A 21,644-nucleotide genomic window follows, 5' to 3' on the forward strand; every position below is an offset into this window, starting at 1 on the left:
GAGAGTTAAGTTTACTCTTTGTTTCAACGCTCCCCCTTCTTCCCGCGCAAACGGCAGTTTCTTCTCTCACAGAGGGAAAAAAGAAAAGGACACAACCATTAGAAGAAAGCGCGGAGGGGGGGAGGAGGTTGGCTGGGCGGTGAGGGAAGTATTTTTTAGTGTCTAAGATACCCTTTTTTCCCAAATAAACATCTCTAAAAATGGGGTGCGTCTTAGAATCGATGGCGTCTTAGAATAGAAGAAATACGGTATATATATGTATATGAATGCCATAATAGTAAAAGAAGTGGGTTGTAATCTGCCCAGAGAACATTATTTATTGGGCTGATTAGAAATGCAATAATTTATACATAAATAATCAAATACATAATTAGAGGCTTTTCAGGAAGAAATAGAAATGATTCCTGAGAACTGAAAAAATTGCAAAGTAGGACAATCAAATCATTTTCTGAAACTCTAAATAGTAGCCATATTCTTTTCTGCAAAAACAGAAAATTCCCATCTATCAGTAGCAGTGATATTCCTGCATGATAGTCCAATATTTGCCAAATCTTGGTAAAAGATAGATTAATATAAAGTATACATGTTGTGGTTATATCTATCAGTCTTTCTGTGCCTTCTATGCTTGCCACAAGCGGTGTGATTATGGCATAAGGGAGGTGAAATGTTTTCTTATTGTCATTGTTTATTATTGCAATGTAAACCATAAAAATGGAGGGTGAGATACCTATGGGTTGTATCCAATGCTGTCATTCCACTGAGGGAGGCAGTTCAGTGGAATCAGGAGGGGGTAAATTGTTCCCCAGCCTTGCACACCCTCAACATCTGCATTGGAAGACTGGGAAAACCTCTAAAGCAGATTTTCAGGCAGCACAGAGAACTGTAGCGGGGAGGAAAGAGGGAGAAAGTCCTTTTCTGCTAGCAGAGTTCTGCAAATGTGACATTGGATTTAACCCTACATGTGCACTTAGATCTGTTTTAGACTGTGGTCATAATGCAGCGTTAGCTCAATACATGACTCAGTTTTGGATAATAATGTATTTTGCATGTCTATTTACTTTTAAAACATCATATTGAATTTTCTTCTATTGGTCCTTTTCAAAATATGCATTCATCATTTGTACACATGCTTGGGGGGAAAGAGAACCTTCTCTGGGAAAAGACACTAACAAATAATAGCTAAATCATTTAAGCAGCATTCTGAATTACCTGAATTCATTTTTATGTATTTCAACTATTTTTCTTTCCAGCTTTTGAGACTGTTTGGGGAAAATCTTAAAATCACTGACATAGTTGTCCATATATTCATCAGGATCATAGTCACCAAGCTCAGCTGTGCAAGAAAAAAATATAAAGAGAGGAGAAGAAGCATCAAATAAATGTTTACTTAAACAAGCAATTAATTTAATTAATTTCCTAGTCACAAAAGATAAACTGCAGGTGAATTAATAATGATTCATGAACAAATGGGTTTCTATGTGTAATCTTACATTTCTGGTGCTTACCTTTGAAGCCATAGAGTTTGGGATGTGGGCACCTGAAGGAGCGTCTTCTCACACCTAAACATGCCTGTACATTAAGGGCATCTTTAGGAGTCTGTCTCCAGGTGGCCCTGCTTTTGGAGGTTAACCAGTTGGGAGAAGAGCTTTCTGGTTAGTGCCCCACCTTGGGAATGCCCTCCACAGGGATAGTCGCTTGGTGCTAAAGCTCATGTCTTTTCAGCACCAGCAGTTTTTTATATTCCTGGGCCTTTTAAAATCATGTCTACATTGTTATATTTTTACTGTTCCACTGGGTTTTACTTGATAATTCTATTCATCATTACATAAAGAGCCCAAATCAGCCTGGTTGATTTGGGCTCTTTATCTTTAACAGTAGCTTTGCTTTGTTTTATATATTATTTAAATACACTTCTGTCCTTCAGTTTTATTAAAATCTCACAAGGTGGATTCCAATTTAACATAAACTATGACTGTGTTTGGACAACCATGTCTTGGCTTAATAAGATGAGATATGAATGAGCCATTTAGCTACACATGCAGCCCCTTTGTTCCTCCCTTCAAGCTAGCAACTATGCGGAAATCTAAGTTTAATAGCTTTGGAACAATCTATAGTTTGAAGTTGGCGAATAACCTGGCTTGGATTAAACAATGTTTCCTGGTGCAAATAAAACAAGAAACTCTGGTTAATGGAAGGATTCCTGGTTTGTTTACTCACTCACACAAAGGGAGAAGTGAAGGCTTGCACACACAGTCAAAACACAACAAAATATACATCCACATACAATGAACATTTAGAGGGGGTGGAGCATTGTGCCTGCAACTTCAACATATTCAATGAAACCTATGTACAGAACCTACATGCAGGTGTGATCCTGTTACCATTTCATATGTTTACGGTAAACAGATATATTACCTGGACAAGTGTAGAACCAGAGAAAAGCCACAGGCTGCGATTTCAGACTCATACCGAATCACAATTGGTCTGAATCCAAATTGTATTAGTCGTGCTTTAGTTCCACTGGTATTAATAAACCAAGTTAAGCATGTGACTAATTTCACCTGGATCAAACCCATGTGATTTTGTAAAATGTGCATAAGGCTTTTGATATTACAATGAAAACTTCCAGCCAAGGTCCTGAAGTAAGGTCCCCGTGTGCTGTTGGTTTAACTTACCTTGGACAATGCATGCACCCAGGTAGGCAGCATCAGAAAATGCACACAGCAAACGGCCATGGAAAATATCTCTTTTGATTTGTAGATATAAAAGGTACCTGCATTTAATAGGGAAAAATACTTCTATATTTATTTTGGCTTTAGTTTCATTTAATCACTGCAGGTCACACTAGATAATGTAAAGTCTCCAGAGAGAGCGAGAGTACATAAAAGAAAAATTACAGTATAATACTTACTCAGAGGTAATTCCCACTACAGTCAATGGGGCTTACTTCTAGGTAAGTGGGTGTAGGATTATAGCATTCAGATTGGGAGCATGATGCTGGGTATTTATTATTTCCTCTCTACTCACCAGGCCACGTCCCAGTAAAGAAACAACACAACAGAAACAACCCAACTTCTTTGTCATTCCAGCAGTGAAATGGATACTTCTCTGTCCTCTCCTTCTCCTTGCACCCCAACCCATCCGCCTCCTCAAATCTCCTCCAAAACCAGCAAAGTTGGATCCAACCCTTGTGTATTCCTTAAAAGCAAAGTTGACTTGCAATATCCAATGTTTTTATCACAGAAATAAAAAGGTTGAAATATGTTATAGGCACTGGCAGCAGGCCTCCAGGAATCCATAAATTCTTTTGCTATGTATACACCCAGTATTTCTGTGGAAGCAATTTACCTAGGCATTTAAAATGGAACTCTGCCATGCAATTCAGGTCAAAATGCTAACAACTGTGCAAGTGGTGAAAATATACTTTCCCCTATGCCTGGAGCCCACTTCATGACTAAAGACTGAGGCTGAAACTACATATGGCATGTAGTTAATCTATATTTTCTTCAATACTTTTTAAAACCAAGATCAGCTGTAGGAGGCTTAACTCTTGAAGATTAACAGTGGGGGAAAGGACTACTTAATCTTTCCCCTTCTGGTCATCTCCCCACTCAAAATGATCTCCCAATTGCTTTTTTTTTCTATCGGGGGGGGGGGGGGAAGGTATTGGCACCTGAATCTTTTCCTCCACAGGTAGAAAAAGCAGCTTGAGGAGGGAACGATTTTGAGAGGGAAGTAGACAGAAGAAAAAATGTTAAACAGCCCCTCTCCACAGTGGTCTTCCAATCAAGATTACGAGTGTCTCTACATCCTTAGGGAACAATGCACCCTTACAATTTTTTCTTCTGCTAAGGTCTTTCCACTTTGAGTACCACTCCTTCAGATGGCAACAACGTGATTTGTAACTGAAAATGTCCTCTCTTGGCAATGCTCCATAAAGTTAAATGAAACCATGCCATCTAGTAGCCCATGGTATCCCACGATAATTTTAAATAGTGCATTATCTCTGATCTTTTTAAAAGCAAGATTACCATGGGAAGGCATGAGAGAAGTCCTGGAGTTTGATTGTGTCATGTAAAGGACCCCCCAAACTTCCATGAGTGGCCAATCATGAGTGTGCAATTTTTTTTTAACAAGTCAAGGGAAACATGCACATAGCACATGCAGTTTCATCCTAAATTAGTGGAGTATTGCAACTTTAGACTAGGAGCCAAAGAACGGTGCAACTAGGTCCATATGCAATGGGGAACTTTTGTTTCTCAAGTAGCAGTCCTCTGTGCCACACAGCAAACTGCTTTTGAAAGTGAGGGAGTTGCAACTGAGCTGAGCTCAGGTTTGAAGGAAATAAGTCACAAATCCCAATTGTATATGCAAACCACCTTAGATCCTTGCCTTAATCTGGAAATTAGTTATTTCTTTGTTGTTCAATAAGTCTTTTTGGCGTGGTTCAATACCGAAGGTTACAATAGGATTCATTACTGTTCTGCTCCACTTGCAAAAAGGAGCATCTTCCTAATGTAATCTTTGGCCAGTCACAGTTCACTAAATTTCTTTGAAAAATTCACATTGTTTGAGTATTAGTGGTTCTCAAGAGAGAAAAATTGTTCCATTGTAGTGACTTGATTCAAAAATCCTTAATCCACAATGACAATCTGCTAAAAGAGTCTGCAAAATAATCACTTTGAAGCACGCCACTAGCCTCTAAATCCAGTAACTTTTAATATACTTTCTAGCTGCGTAAAACAGTTTGTGCTTCCCTGGGAATGACAACAAGCCCAAGAGCAAACCTGAAAAACAGGGTTGGCATTCTGGTTAGAGCTGATATAAATACCATGGAGAGGCATTTAATATTTTCATCTCAGAACTTGTTATACAGTTCTGTATTTCAAAAAGATGCATTAGATGTCCTGTCACTACACATCGATGTTTTCAAGAGTTGAATGAAAGGATCGAGTTTGAGATAACACAGAAAGGGTTTTCTAGTTTTGTTTTTTAAAGGAAAGGATCAGCGGAGGTGACATTAATTATTTAGTGTTCCTTGTTTCTGACAGAGAGAAGACCATGTTCCTTTCAGATGATGGCACAGTTTCATATGCAGTTTTAACTAGAAGTATGGACAGTACTGCATTAAAGTACATGGGAACACTGTGCTGAACCATGTTCTGAGTTCTCATACTTATACCACAGATCACATCCACTTACATGGATATACATAGGCAGGCATACAGACATACTATCCTTGGCACATACTCTTCTACGTCTTGGAAAATCCCACAATTCAAAACCACAACAACCGTACTCATCCAGATCCTAATGCTGCACACAGCGCAATACTTTACTTGCTTTAGTTTGCTTGCTTTAGTACTCCAGGGTTTTAAGACATTCAGAAAAAGTCAGCTGAGAAGTCATTTTAGGCTAAGTAGGGAAAGGTAGTAGGGCACTTTTACAGATGATTTAATGATTGACCCATTTCTTTCAAATGACTTTTTCCCCATCCCTAAAAAGACTTAGGTGGCAATCCTAAACACACTTACTAGGGAGTAAGCCCTATTGTTTTCTGGAATTGCTTACTGAGTGCAAAATGCAATAAATGTAAAAAGAAAACAAACATCTGCACAGCATCATATATGAATGGCACCCATTTGTATACATTGCAGTTATTACTTGCAAAATCAGTCCAATCCTTTTTAACATTTGCTGATCATGTGCAGGCAAAAGGAACGGCTTTGCCTTGTGGGAATTACTCATAAATGATATTGGGCATGTGTTGTAAGTACCCTGGTATTAACTTAGTGTATTAAGCAGCTCCTCGGGTAGCAACCAATTATTATCTTACTTTAACTCTCCAAACCCCCAACTGCATTCTAGCTTTACATGAAAATAAATTGTGGTAAATACTTAGTTTACCTTATTTTATTGTACTGTGGAGTTAAGCGCTCCAAAAATTATTTTGCCGACATACCTGTCTGCTTGCTTCCACAAAGAATTCTTGATTACCAATTTCCATACAAAAGAACCCTCCAAAACACAGTTACAGGAGAACAGTTTTATGAAACATTTTGCACCTTTTTAAGTCCCACTATCAATGCTGCATGCAATTTTACAAAAAGAAATTAAAAGTTAAGGTGACATGCATGCTAAAATTTGTGACTTTTCAATCACTGTTCCCCCAGGTGTTTAACTATATTTGCTCAGTGCTCTGTGAAAGATCTTTACCAACTTAATTGGCACTGTCAGCAAACAGAGCAAATTACTATCCACAGTGTTTGGTCAAAATAAACAAACATGCTTTTTATAGAGCTTCTTTCTTGGGCCGTCAATATCATATTTTTTCACATAGAAATGATTTGAAATAATGCCCTTGACAATAATAATGTATAACGCCTCCTGCCAAGACATAGTGCTGGTTTTTTCTTTTTAAAAAATGAAACGAATACTACATTTCATTTATGAATAATTTGAACTATTAGAAATAAGCAACCCAGTTACCAATTTGCAATAGACAAGATCTAAGAATATTCACTAATATGAAGTCTCAGCAGAAATCTAAGTCTTTAGCTGAGAGAAAATATTAGTTGAAGGAGTAAGAGAAGAGCTTCTGCCACATAAATATACAATTTTTGCTTATTTGAGCCCATACTTACAGCTGTAAGTTATCACCTTGACCATTTTATAATAAATTACGTGAAGTTACCATAGCAACAAGATAATGTAAGGTGCATATTTTAATGGTAGCAGCTTCCATTCATCAAGCATTTTTAAATATACAGTATGAATGAGTGGATGACAAGCAAGATCACACCCACTGTCCCTTGTCCCAACCACCACATTTACATTCCTCCATTGTGATCAGAATTTATGCACATTGGGAATGTGGCATTTGTTTAATCTGCAAAATTCATCTCAATTTAAATGTTTATTCGTTCAAATTTCTCTTTCATATTTATTTTCACTCAGATGTATTTTGGTGGAATTTAATAGTTTCCAATGCATTGCTTGCCAGTTGGAAAAATATGAAACAACGTGTCAAAAGTTCAATTGGGCGGGACACTAAGCCAGCTCTAAAAATGACAGAAGTTCTCCAATGTGCACCAAGAATTCATTTGTACCCCAAAGTCTCATCAACAGATTAGTGCCCTCCCATACCACCCTACCACAGAACATTTCCCCCCTTGCCTTGTCCCTAAAACACTTGCTAGATGAGGAGGGCTTGGTCTTTCACTACACATAATGTTTTGTTTTCTTCAATGGGAACTTTGTTCAGACAATCAGTGGGGGAAACAACGCAGGATTTCTTCTCGATCATCCCAGAGTGCAGGACATGGAATAACGGGCTGAAGTTACAGGAAGCCAGATTCTGGCTGGACATCAGGAAAAACTTCCTGACTGTTAGAGCAGTACGACAATGGAACCAGTTACCTAGGGAGGTTTTGGGCTCTCCCACACTAGAGGCATTCAAAGAGGCAGCTGGACAACCATCTGTCAGGTATGCTTTAGGGTGGATTCCTGCATTGGTTATTTTTTGGAAATAACCAACCATGGCGTGTTTTTTGCCTGACAGATGACACAATAGTCAATGGTGGACTTTTTAAGCAATGGCTGATTAAATAGTCCGCCATTGACTACTAGCTTTTTTAATTTAAGCTGCTTTTACTATGTGATGTGAGTTGTATTGTTTTAACTACTGCTGTTTTTAATGTTTTTAGTTTTTATTGTGTTTTTTCTTGGTATATGAACAATTTTGTCAGATTATGATGACAGCTGCCTCAGAAGCATTTGTCCTGAGAGCCCATATACACTTTCTGAAATAAGTAAGTACACAAATAGATTAGTATTCCTCTTCAGATAGTTCTCATTTTTGTTTCTATTGCTATTTTTATTTTTGTTGAAGATGTTAGTGCGTTGGCAGTTGCTTCACAGGAAGGTAAGATGAAAATGTTTTAATAAAGTCAAAATAAATAAAAAGCAGGGAGTTAGAACACTAGTTAGTGGCGGACTTGCAGTCGAGTCTGGAGCCTTGGTTTATATAGACAGAGGAGCTGTCCAGTCTTCCCTGTCCCACCCCAGCTAAATCCCAGCCAATCTCACAGATCCATTTTGACACGTACAGCACAATCCTATTCATGTTTACCCAGAGGTAAGTCCCTAGGTCTTAAGGCTGAATCCTATGCACACCTACGTGGGCATAAAGCCTATTGATGGCAGTGGTACTTACTTATGAGTAAGCATGGGAGTTTCAGAATCAGCACACATCAAAAGTGGGGGAGGCATCTAGTTCCACATTCCCTTTCCTTCCAGAGCCTTACCAGGTGATGCTTAACGCAAGCACATTTATGCAATTCACTGATAGGCTTCTCTAAGTTTTCAGAAACATCTTTTAAAATCGATAGAAAATCTACGTAAAATTAAAGTTAGCAAAAGTGTGGAAGTTTAGTAAAGCATACATGGTGATAAAGTTAGCCATGATCCTAAAACATCAACTAAATGCACAGACAGAAAATATATATATACCTGGTAAGCTCTTCTTTAATCTTCAGGGGTTCATGTGGGTAGAATTTCACTCTAAAGCACATGGTATATGGTGGATGAGCTGAAATATTATAAAGAAAAAGCATGAGAAAAGCTTATATAAAAACATGGCTTCTTCTGCACTGTAGGAAATATTCCCAACAGTTTTTCAGAATAGCTCTTGTGATGCAGTGCACCAAATCAAGCAGAAAACAACAACAAGCAAAAAGCAGATATAATGTATGATAAGGAAGCTCAAAGCATAAGCAGGATATGGCCAGCCTAAACCAGAGATTTGCATTATGTCAGGATTCTTTTGTTTTGTTTTTTACAGAGAAATCTCACAAAGAAAAAGAAGAAAAATCCTTCTAACTATTTGGTGTTTCTGGCCTGGACTAGGTCCATGGGGTGACTGTACAAGGAACCAGACCAGGACTAATGGCAGTATACAATGATGTTCAAACACTAGCACTAAGGATGTTGTGGTAGCATAAACCAACACCAGCACAATGTCGTTAGTGCTTCCTAGGCAAAGGGGGGAAACAAATTTTTGTGGCACAATTTGCCACCAAATATTGCTGGCAAATCACTGCTTTTTCCCTTTGCCTAGCAATGGCTAATGACATTGTGATACCATTGTTTGCTCTATCAGTGTGATAACACTGGATCCTGCAGTCAGAAGCTGGAATAATGGAGGAAGCAGAAAGATCTGCTTTGTTGTGCAAGCAAAGACAGAAAGCTAGGCTCTTGGTACCTATATTGACCTTGTCAATGCAAATAACATACTGAGTTATTAAATACTTGGTACTAAGAAAGGCTAAACTTCTACTTTGTTACGTGGAAGAATTTATACAGTGACTACACCATGAAAATTGATTTACTGTATTTGTAGGCTAATACAACTTTGTGGGTAGAAAAGTTGTGTGATATAAATGACTGTTTGCATAATTTTTATGTGTTTTTCTTTACTGCTGTTTTACCAGAGGATGCTGATTGTTGATTGAATTGGAAGCATAACACGATTTCTCAAGTGGCAATAACATAGGGTGACCATATGAAAAGGAGGACAGGGCTCCTGTATCTTTAACAATTGCATAGAAAAAGGAATTTCAGCAGGTGTCATTTGTATATATGGAGAACCTGTTGAAATTCCCTCTTCATCACAACAGTTAAAGCTGCAGGAGCTATACTAGAGTGACCAGATTTAAAGGAGGGCAGGGCACCTGCAGCTTTAACTGTTGTGATAAAGAGGGAATTTCCCCAGGTTCCCCATATATACAAATGACACCTGCTGAAATTTCCTTTTCAATAAAACTGTTAAAGATACAGGAGCCCTGTCCTCCTTTTCATATGGTCACCCAATATAATAACATTACTATTTTTGTCTTATTTACAATGCAATCCTGTGCATGTTTACTTGAAAGTAAGTATCACTATATTCAATGGGCTTTACTCCCTAGTAAGTGCTGCCTTAAAAATGTTACTGCAGCCTTAAGGACTGCAGCCTTAAAATTGTTGTAGCACATGTTCAATAGCTGTTTCTAATTCAAATTAGATATAGGCACGATTGCATTCACTTGAGCGGGCTAACATTTAGTTTCTTGTTCATATAAAGTGAAACAGGCTCCCTATGTATGCAATCCTAGGCATATTATCTTGGGACTAAGTCCCATTGAACACAGTGGTACTTACTTCTGAGTACACTTGGATAGGATTGTGCTATTAATGAAATACCATCTATCAAGTCAAATGTCACCTCACCACAATGAAACATAGCACTGAGACTTTCCCAAAGGGATAAGAACTCTTGTTTTGTTCACTGCACATGTTTGACTATAAGAGTAAGAGTTCAAATTAAAAGTTTTCAAAAGAAAATGGTGAGCATGGTGTTTCTATGGGGAAATAAAGCCAGTTAAACATGGATAAATTAGGTCAGTCTGATATTATCCAAATTAATTTTAAAAACTTAAGACAGTTTTTGTGAAAGTAGACTTTTTTTTTTTACAAAGTCAGTTGCTTCATATTTTGAGAACATGGCTTACTGTTATAAAACAGAATAATGGACAAATTTAAAAAAAAACCTGAAAGGAATGTGGGAGGATTGAAGAAAAATAATACAAAGAAAGATTCAGAGAGAGAAAACCAGAAGCAAAGAGAGAAATAGAATGAGGGAACCAAGTGATCAAAGAATGAAAGGGCAATTTACAATGCAATCCTATGTGTGTCTACTCAGAAGTAAGTCCCACTGAACTCAAGGAAATTTACTCTCAGGTAAGTGGGTATGGGATTGCAGATTCAATTTATTCTCACTGTAGTGCAAATTTTAATCTGTCTTTCAAACACCATTCATTGGATGCTGTTAAATGACAGCATGATTTGCATCACTAAATTCCTTGACTTTGGACAAGGATATCTCAGTGTTTGAATATTCATGTTAATTGATCTTAAGCCAATCTATTAAAGTGTATGGAAAGATGTCTATGAACAGAAATGGTTTTAATAGGGCAGTGAGATTGTTTTGTACTGGCCAACATGATCATATTATGCCAATACTTTTCCATGTGCTCTGGGGTGCCAGTCTATGTCCAGGCCCAATTCAAAGTGCTGGTATTAACATTCAAAGTCTTGGGGCCAGGTTATCTGAAGGATCACCTCCTCCCATGCAAGTGCCCAGACCCTAAGATTGTCATCACCGGTCCATCACCAGGAGCCCCTGACAAAGGAAGTGAGGAAGAGGCTACCTGAAAGAGGACGTGATAACTGTTGTGTCACCCAGTTGTGAAATAAGCTTCCCAGGGTATGTTTAGTCTGGAGAAGAGACGCTTGAGGGGAGACATGATAGTACTCTTCAAATACTTGAAAGGTTGTCACACAGAGGAAGGCCAGGATCTCTTCTCAATCCTCCCAGAGTACAGGGCATGGAATAATGGGCTCAAGATACAGGAAGCCAGATTCCGGCTGGACATCAGGAAAAGCTTCCTGACTGTTAAGAGCAGTATGACAATGGAACCAATTGCCTAGAGTGGTTATGGGCTCTCCCAAACTAGAGGCATTCAAGAAGCAGCTGGACAGCCATCTGTCAGGTATGCTTTAAGGTAGATTCCTGCAATGAGCAGGGGGTTGGACTCAATGGCCTTATAGGCCCCTTTCAACTCTACTATTCTATGATTAGCTTGACTGACACCTACACTGTGCTCTTTCCAGGGCCAGATGAAGACCTCTTTATTTTCTCAGGCATTTTAAACTTTCAGTTCTGTTGGTTTATATCTGTTATTATATTTTAAATCTGCATTTATTTTGGCTTTTACTTTTATTTGATACTGTAACTTTAAACTTTTTATAACACAAGTTTTAAACACAAGTTTAAAGTTATTACACTTTAAATTTTGTGGTTTTAATTGTTATGAACCACACAGACAGCTTTGGCTATTGGGCAGTATAGAACTGTAATAAATAAATAAGAGCCAGCTCCTACTTGTCAATGAAAAATCACAATGTGCCAAGAGTGATTATGGTTCAATTGTAAACACAAGTCACTGCACTTTTGAAATGTTATGTTCTCACATTAAGGATCAGTTCCCACAGCTCTGAAGGCTCCTCTCCACCTGCTGTATGTTAAATTGACTATAACAGTTTCCTGAGATTGAAAAATCTAATAATGTTTTGGCAGCAATCCCATGGTCCCTTGGAGGCCATCCCGGGGACATAGATGAAATCATCTGAGAGAGGTCGATAGGGGGAGAAGGTCCACCCTCATAAGCTGAATCAATGCAGCAGCTGGAATATTTGCCACCACTGTTCCTCCTTCCATCCTTAGAATTCCGGATTTGGAATTCCAACTTTGAATTTGCAGGATTGAAAGTCCTCCCATTTCCTGAACCCACCTCCAAAATAGGGGTGGGGAGGAGCAGTGGGAGGGAAAAGATTGAAAAAGACCAAGCCATTAAAGCCCCACAAAGGAACACACACACCCAAACTTCTGCCCTGCCAATGAAAGCCCAACATGGTTATGGATTTGGCAATTCTTCAGTAATGGCTTCTCCTTCTTTTGACACAGTTGAATCGCTCTGCCTTCACAACAGATCTGGCTGCATTTATTTAAAAATAATAGCATCTCAAACACATTCACAAATATTTGCTAAATGGACAGGAGGTTCATTTCATTTATAACATAATTTATATAATGCTAGTATGTAACATTTAGTGTATTGCCTTCCATTCAACTTTTCCACGTGGATATTTTCCATCATGGGATATGTCTCAGCAGAAACACGCATATTTTTCTCCAAAATAATTTATGTTAATTTGGGAAAGTAAAAAACAAAAACCCTAGAAGTCCGCAGACTCTGCATGGCCCAGGGAGGCTTGTCTGCAGCAGATTCCACAGGTCGGATTCTGAGATATCCGAATTCATTTTAGTCTGCCTCGAATTTTCCACACATGGCTTTATCTGGAGCCTATAGAAGGCAGCCACTCATGCAGTGCAGTGTTCTGAAGTACACCTGCAGTTGAATGTTCCCTCTGACAGTGACCTTGCCTCCTGAATAGATTGTGTACATGTGGGAGGAGGAGGGTATCCACAGCAGGGATGGGGGTTGTTGGTCTGCATTTTTAAGGAAACTGATTTAATTCACACTTTCCAGAGTAATATGCAGGTTGGTGCACAGTTACCCTGGAGACGGCGCACTTCTCTGAATTTTGTGATGCAAGTCACAGCTCAGCCATTGCATACAAAAATGCACAAATTAGAGAAAGCTGAAAAGGGAAATGTGTATATTAGAGAAAGTTGCATACAAAATATATAAGCTAGGGGAAATTGCATATGAAAATAAATACAAATTTTCATGTGTGAATTAAAAAAAGAAGTCCATAAACTGATATTGAAATTGGACACTACGGACTTATGACTAAATACATGTGAAACTGACAAGGTCTATAAATAGACAAATTTGTCCATCCACGATGGACCACTGACAACAAAGGAGGTCACTAGTGGCTGACTTGTACAGTTTGACACATGCAGAACAACTACGATCTTTCCAAGCAGCCATCAATGTCCTGCAGGACACCTTGCTATTCCCACTTATGACACCTTAAATATGTGGGAGTCATGAATTCCTCCACAAAACATTGCACAGACATTTGTGAATATTCCTTTAGAATCACAGGCAACCTATACATTCAGGCTATGGAACCTGTTGCGATTCCTATAGTTGTTCTGTAACTCAAGGCATGCAATAATAAGGATATTTTATTTATTTATTTATTTATTACATTTTTATACTGCCCATCAGCCAAAACTCTCTGGGCAGTGCACAATTAAAAACCATAAAATATAGCAAGTATAAATTTAAACATTAAAAAGTTAAAAAGGCAATATAAAACCAGCTACATTAAAAACCAGGGAAAGCCTGTGTAAAAAGGTCTACAGTCCCATCAAGCCTACCACATTAGGAATGCAGGCCACATGACAGAAATTGGTTTTAATTGCTGGAAGTTCACCCTCCTCTGTTGGAAAGTGAATAAACCCCTTCATGTGATGTTTTCTTGATTGGGGAGGAGGGGTTGGTATATCACATATACAAGTATTGCTACGTGTGCTTGTGGAGCGCCATGAATTGTGCTACAGCTGCTTCAGCTATTAGGTTTGCTAAGACAACCACTTGTGCAACAAGAACTACTGGACAAGCAAGGAAGTTGAAACTAACATTATGTTGGATTTCACCCCATAACTATCAATGATATCTTATTGCAATCTCCATTGTTGAGCTACTATTATTCTCACAGCCATTAGCAGGAAGAATATTATCAATTCCAGTTGTTGCACAATAGAAACAACTAGGTCAAGACTTTGATTTCCCTCAACTATCCTACTGGCTTTGATATATTCAGCCTGTTTAATTACATCAGTTTTTACTTCAGTGATAAATCACATGGAAACAGCTTCATTTATATTTGGCACGCACACACACACACACACACACACACACACACACTTTCTGACACAACTGATTTTCACTCATTTGGGCCAGCCTGCACTTTTGATATTATCCCAGTTATTCCCTTGCAGTGATTATTCATAACAGTATTCCTGTTCTCTACTCTTTTCTTTTCACATCTTGCATCTTATTTTTGTCCTTTCATTTCACCTTTCTACTTATCATTTTCTGCATCTTTTTCATCAAGTTTTTTTTCTAGAGGCCATTAATATACAGAGACACAGTGCTGCTTTTGCAAGTGTTGGGTACAGTAAATCAGTGTGCACAATACAGTAAAGCCACACACACATACATATGCGCGCGCACAAACACACACACACACATATGTGACGACTTCCCTGTCGATTTCTGCTAGTGCAATAATGACATGTTAAATCTGAAAACACTTGTATTTCAAATAGCAATGAAGAAGACCCAGCAATGCACAATGGCCACAACCATTCCATGTAAGAATGGCCCTTAAGAACAAATAATAATAATAATAATAATAATAATAATAATAATAATAATAAATCAGTGTGCACAATACAGTAAAGCCACACACACATACATATGCGCGCGCACAAACACACACACACACATATGTGACGACTTCCCTGTCGATTTCTGCTAGTGCAATAATGACATGTTAAATCTGAAAACACTTGTATTTCAAATAGCAATGAAGAAGACCCAGCAATGCACAATGGCCACAACCATTCCATGTAAGAATGGCCCTTAAGAACAAATAATAATAATAATAATAATAATAATAATAATAATAATAATAATAATAATAATAATTTGTATCCTGCCTTTTGCCCAATACTGGGCCTCAAGGCGGCCAAAATAATGTCATGTTTGGCAAAGGGATTGTGTCTGAATTATTTTTCTGTTGTACATTAGAACAGCCCATGGGTGCCTGGAAAAGTTTCTCTTCACTTATAACCACACAGATGCTAACTGGGACTGGAACCATACAGATGCCCTACAAAGCAGCCGCAACCTGAATCTTTGGACAGCTGTCATGTTCGTTTTCATCCCTTTTTAAGAGTGTGGAATATACTGCATTAAGTTTTCTCTATGAAATGAAATATCCACATGTTAATTAACTATTTCTTCTCAGAGATAGGTCGACCTCCTTTTTCGTCTTTCATACAAATCCAATTCACAGGTGCTCACTATTTTTATTTTATTCCATGCTTTTTCTTATGTATGCAGCACCATCAGCAAGCAATGATGAATGAGAGAGATTTCAGGTACTGACTACAATGGACAATGAGGAATTAACAAAGAAAGGCAGGGCATTTGTCTCATAGCTCAAGTAGATGGGCATGCACAGAGAGCCCCTATCATGCACAGGATAGGCTAGCTTGAAGCAGAAATTTTCATTTCCCTTCACAACAGGTGAGGACTTGTTGCCTCCTGCCTTTCCTCATCTTCTGTCTTCCACTCATGTTGCATAAACGAATCAATTACAAATAATATGTCTGCATTCTTCCAAATTTGCTTTTCTTCTATTGAAGAAGATTCAAAAGGTTGTTTCTTTATAGTGATGTTTCTTAAACAATGTTATCAGACATTAAGACATGCTTGAGTATTTGAGTAGTAGCTTTACACTGAACAAAAGTCCTTTACAAAAGCTCAGTTGCTCTGCATCTTTGTTATGCAAAATAAGCATTGCAAAGAGACAAAATGTAAGTCAATTAAACAGGGCTGAACAAAAACAATATAGACGAGATGGAAAAGTTACAGAAATGAGAAACTGGAAGTATGTAGAGGATGCTAGTATTTTCTATGGAAATGTGTTCAAACATCTTAAGTTTGTCTCTTAGTGCCATTTCACACATTATAATGATACATGGGTTTCTGCATTTCCACAGCAGGTTTGCTGCACCTTTTCAGAAACATCTGAATGTTTTGCAAGCTTGAAAATACAAGATATTCATGTGTGATTGATAGCCTTGGCCAATTACAGCTCCCAGGACAGAGAGAGTAATCACATTCAAGCATCACAGAAAATATGCAGCTTGAATGTGATGTGGAAATATGGAGCCCATCTTTTTCGGTAATGTATGAAGCAGCTACTAGGGTGGTCATCATGACTGTCGCTTATAAATATTCAGTGTGAAAAGAGTGAGGGATAAATTATTCATCCTTTCTAAAAATACAAGGACTCGGAGTAATCTAATGAAAATGATATAAAGCAGTACGTTTCATAATTAATCTACGGAATTTATTGCTATAGAGCAAGTTTTATAGCCAAAAGCATTTTTTTAAAAGGTTAGGGGGGCGGAATCATGTAGGATCTGTCAGTGACTACTAAGCAAGCTCAACATCTATGGCAGATATTAAACTTCTTGACTACCAGGTTTTAGGGATTAGTAGAAATTGATATCAGCTCCTCGCCTTTATTGTGAACTTCAAAACCTGCACTGCACATATGAAGGCCACTGTCAGAAAATACAGTGCTGAGATAACAAAGCCACTGATATGTTTCATCATGGCTTCTTCTTTTTTTTACTTTAGTGCTCAAATATGACTAGAGATATGTGTGGGGAAGAAGGGCTCTTCATGCATTTATCTATCTGAATGCAGAAATGGACATGCAAACAGATACAATGGGTTCTCCTCCTTGGGCTGGGCCCATGTGGCTCCACAGTATTGTTATCAGATTCTCAACAATATTGTTGATCATCTATTTAGAGACAAAGAGGGGAAGCAGAGGAATAGATTCAGTTCTCCCTAATTCTCCTGTTTTGCCCACCACCACCACCACCACCACCCTCCACCCCAAAATGATCAATGAGGTTGTTGAGAATCTGACTCACAGCAAGTTCCAAGTGCACAGTCCCCATACCTAACTGGGCTTTTCAACCAAGGAAAATGCGTAGAACTCAGCCAACTCTTGCAAACATTTATGTGCATCTAAAAATAACTGCCATGTTTGGGCTTAAAACATGGCAACATGAATAAACTTGACACCTACGTTTTCTACTTATTTTTAGGACAGTGATGTGAAATGATACCAATGTTGACTTTAATTAAAAGGCCGTTCTGTTCAACTTAGATCAAGAAGTTTTAATTTCACTTTCAGTAGCTGGTGTAGCCCTGTATTTAATATTAGCCCTGTTCAAGCATTTGCCTGTACTCCTAAGGGTTAAATGTGTTTAGAGGGATGAGGCCATGCAAACTGGCTCTCCCACAACATCCTTGTCCCCTCACTTCCCCCGTGTTGAGCAGGGATGTCCAGTGATGTAGTTGTACATTCTTAAATGCAGGCGTTCGTTAAGAATGTACCACTACATCACTGCAGGCCCTCATCCCATATCCACACTCCCAAAGACAGTCTGATATTGCAGGAAGCTGTATTGCTCCATATCAACGAACCAGTTCTTGGAGTTTTCATCTCCATAATCTTTTTGTAAAACTTTAATTGCTAATTCAAAACAAAGCCACCCACAAATATTTTACCTTACAGCAGGGAACTATGTAGCGTTGCAGGAAAATTCATTTGCCCTCCCAGCTACTGTGAGATCTGCTAGATTAGATGGAGCAGAGAATTCTGAGGGGGTAGGTAGCAGATGACATCGGTGTCCCTGCTAATAAAAAGTGCTGGTGCTGAGTTCCTGTGAGCTCTGGCTACACTACACCACTGGGGAATTCTGAAGAGACGTTCTACTCATGTGAACACATGGCTCCCTGGCTCAACACAGGGAGGCTTGAAACTGAGGGGGCATGGCCTAACACACGCCAGGACAGTGGGGCTGGGGAGCGGCATGCATAGCCCTGTTCTTCCACACACCTTTTTCTCTCACGAGAGATCCAGCAAATGCCTGAACAAGAATATAGGCAACTAGGAATTCCATACAATCTAGTGAATGGTTTGGCTGAGGAGGGAATGGCCATTTTGTCCATCCTCCACCCCATTTGTTTGGTTTCTGTGTTAGTCATGGAAGAAAGGCTCTTGCTCCATGACCAGCATGGAAATGCAACAAGCTGGGATGTAGAAATCTGTCCTTCCTTCAATCTGTCTGTTTGGTAGAAGGCTTATATTTTCTTTTCTTTTTTTACAAGCCTGCTAAATAGTCAGAACCCAGGGCCAGTCTTTGGGGCAGAAGTTCAGGGCATTGCTGAGCAGAATGAGCTAGAGCAGCTATCCCCCTCCCTGCCCAACACTGGAGAACTGGCTTACTATATATTGAGGTTAGTGAAGTAACATGCTTACTATCTAAAATGATCTTTCCCAACCTGGTGCCTTCCAGATATTTTGGACTATAACTCCCAGCATTTCAGACCAACAGCCATGTTGGCTGGGGCTGATAAGAACTGAAGACTGAAATATTTGGAGGGCTCTAGTTGGAGAAGCTGATCTAAAGGAAGGCCATTAAGTTCAGAGCCTAAAACTACCTCATTGCACTACTACAAGGTTATCTGAAGGATTGTCTCCTCCCAGATGTACCTGCCTGGACCCTAAGATCATCTTCAGCGGTGCTTCTCCAGGAGTCCCTGCCAAACGAAGTGAGGCAGGTTACTACCAAGAAGCAGGCCTTTTCTGCTTTGGCACCCCAGTTGTGGAATGAGTTTCCCAGAGAGGCTCACCTGGCACCTACATTGTGAAGACCCCTTTTTTTCCACAGGCATGTTCATCTTTTAGCTCTGTTGTTTTAAATCCGTTATTGTATTTTAAATCTCTGCATTGCTGCTAGGTTTTATTATTGTTTGTACTTTTATATTGTAGTTTTAAGCTTTTAAGTTTTATATTGTATTTTGTGGTTTAAATTGTTGTGAAGTGCCCAGAGAGCTTTACCTATTAGGTGGTATAGAAATGTAATAAATAAATAAATAAATAAATAAATGTCTATTTTTTCTAGGCTTCCCTTCTTCCATGGCCAATATGGAATCACAAGCAAATAGCCTCTTAGCAGGCTACTAAACATTTTTTTCAGACTAGTAACTTTTGTGAGCTCATCTACAAGTCTAGGCTTGACAGAATGTGGGGATATCTAGGTCAAGGAAAATAGGTAGTTATTTACAGATGTTCTTAGCGTGTAGAATGAATGCATGTAAGGGGGGACGTCACAGGTATACACATTGTTTGAATGTCTAAAACAAGTCTACATTTGTAGAGTTGTACACATGAAGGCTTATTTCAGATGTTGACATGACTATGCAAGGGTAATTGATAAATTCTGAAGTGATGCTGCCCCCCTTTACATGTATGCAAAATGTAACTGAAACCTACCTTACCATTTTCAAACATTAGCAGATGTGTGTTACATCTGGCTAGACTGCATACAAAGCCTTGGTTGCTCTGACGGCCAACTACTCCAGGTGAAAGGCAGCGGGAGTCCTACCCTGCTGATCTTCCTGGATCTCTCAGCGGCTTTTGATACCATTGATCATGGTATCTTAATGGATCAGCTCTACGAGATGGGAGTAGGAGGCACTGTGTTACAGTGGTTCCGCTCCTACTTGCGGGACCGACTCCACAGAGTGGTATTGGGGGATTCCTGTTCCACCCTATGACTATTAAGCTATGTGGTGCCACAGGGCTTTATTCTATACCCCATGCTGTTCAACATCTATATGAAGCCACTGGGTAAGGTTTGGGGGTTGGGTGTCATCAGTATGCTGATGATACTCAGCTCTACTTCTCCTTGTCGTTGGAGTCAGCTGGGGTGGTGAAGGTGCTGGACCAGTGCCTAGAGGCTGTAATGGGCTGGATGATGGCCAATAAACTGAAGCTGAATCCTGATAAGATGGAAGCTCTGTTGAGAAGTGCGTAGCTTGGGTGTACTCCTAGATCCATCTTTGTCACTGGAGGCCCAGGTGGACTCTGTGGCCCGGAGTACTTGGGGCCAGCTTCGGCTGATACGCCAGCTATGGCCTTTCCTGGGCAGGGATAACATAGCCACAGTAGTGCAAACACTGGTAACTTCCAGATTAGACTACTGCAATGCACTCTACATGGGGCTGCCCTTGAAGATGACTCAGAAGTTGCAGCTAGTGCTGACTGGTACCTGCTGACTGGTACATCCCACAAAGACTATATAACACCGGTCTTAGAAGAATTGCACTGGCTGCCTATATGCTTCCAGTTGGAATTCAAGGTGTTAGCAATGACATTTAAAGACCTAAATGGCTTGGAACCTCGATACTTGAGGGAGCACCTCTCCCTATATGTGCCTACCCAAGACTTGAGATCTGTTGGGGGAGCCCCCCTCCACATCCCACCAACAAAAGACATACACTATGGTGGGACATGGGAGAGGGCTTTCTCTGTTGAAGCACCCCAACTGTGGAATACCCTCCCCTTGGAGGCACAACTGACACCAATGCTGACTTTATTCTGGTGCCAAGTAAAGACATGGCTTTTAATCAAAGCCTTTGATCACCAAGCTTCCACAATGTTTTAACTGTTTTAATTGGTTTTACAGCTTTTAAATTCTATACTTGTTTTAGCTTGATTAATAGTTTAATTTGTTTTTAGCTGTGTATCTTTATTGTTTTATATTGTATAATTTTTATCTGTACACCGCCCTGAGATCCTAGTGATATAGGGTGGGATACAAACATAAAATAATAATAATAATAATAATAATAATAATAATAATAATAATAACAACAACAACAACAACAACAACAACAACAACAACAATCTAATGACCTACCCAGAAATTGCATATCTGTAGGAAGGCTACCACCATTACAACCCATGCTTCCTCCGAGTCAGTCTTCTACATTGTGTCAAATATAGCATGTATTTCTGAATGAAATTTAGATCACTATTTATATCCATCTTTCTATCCTTTCATAGTACGTTGATAAAGAAGACATAAAGTCAATCTTAATTGTCACATTATTTAGAGTGAACTGACTTGAACTTGTAATTCACACACAGCATTTGGAAGGGGAAATCAGGGCATATAATGTATGAATCTACCTTCTCCTATTGCAAAATGAAAGTAAAGAAGTTAGCCATTAGTTCACAACATAAACCCAAAAATACACACAAGCTCTTTCTTTCTTCCTTTCTCCATTTTTCTTTCCTCCCTTTCTCCCTCCCAACATATTCTGGTGGAATCCTAGCAAACATTTTCTAGTAAACATCAGCAACAAGATATTGCTATCTTCTAATGCAGCACTGTGGCACAA

At 39.0% G+C, this 21,644-nt stretch overlaps 1 protein-coding gene across 1 annotated transcript in view; it reads right to left on the minus strand.

Moving 5' to 3' along the window:
- FRMD3 (FERM domain containing 3) overlaps positions 1-21,644 on the minus strand; it is a 129,473-nt gene that overhangs the window by 34,384 nt on the left and 73,445 nt on the right. Inside the window, exons 4-6 of the mRNA XM_063129380.1 lie at positions 8,512-8,590; positions 2,676-2,773; positions 1,210-1,333 (exon numbers count right to left, since the gene is read on the minus strand). Coding sequence (XP_062985450.1) covers positions 1,210-1,333; positions 2,676-2,773; positions 8,512-8,590 — 301 coding nt within the window. The remainder of the gene's footprint in view (positions 1-1,209; positions 1,334-2,675; positions 2,774-8,511; positions 8,591-21,644) is intronic.

Source organism: Elgaria multicarinata, chromosome 6, assembly GCF_023053635.1.
Source record: "Elgaria multicarinata webbii isolate HBS135686 ecotype San Diego chromosome 6, rElgMul1.1.pri, whole genome shotgun sequence".
In the NCBI taxonomy this organism is placed as follows: domain Eukaryota; kingdom Metazoa; phylum Chordata; class Lepidosauria; order Squamata; family Anguidae; genus Elgaria; species Elgaria multicarinata.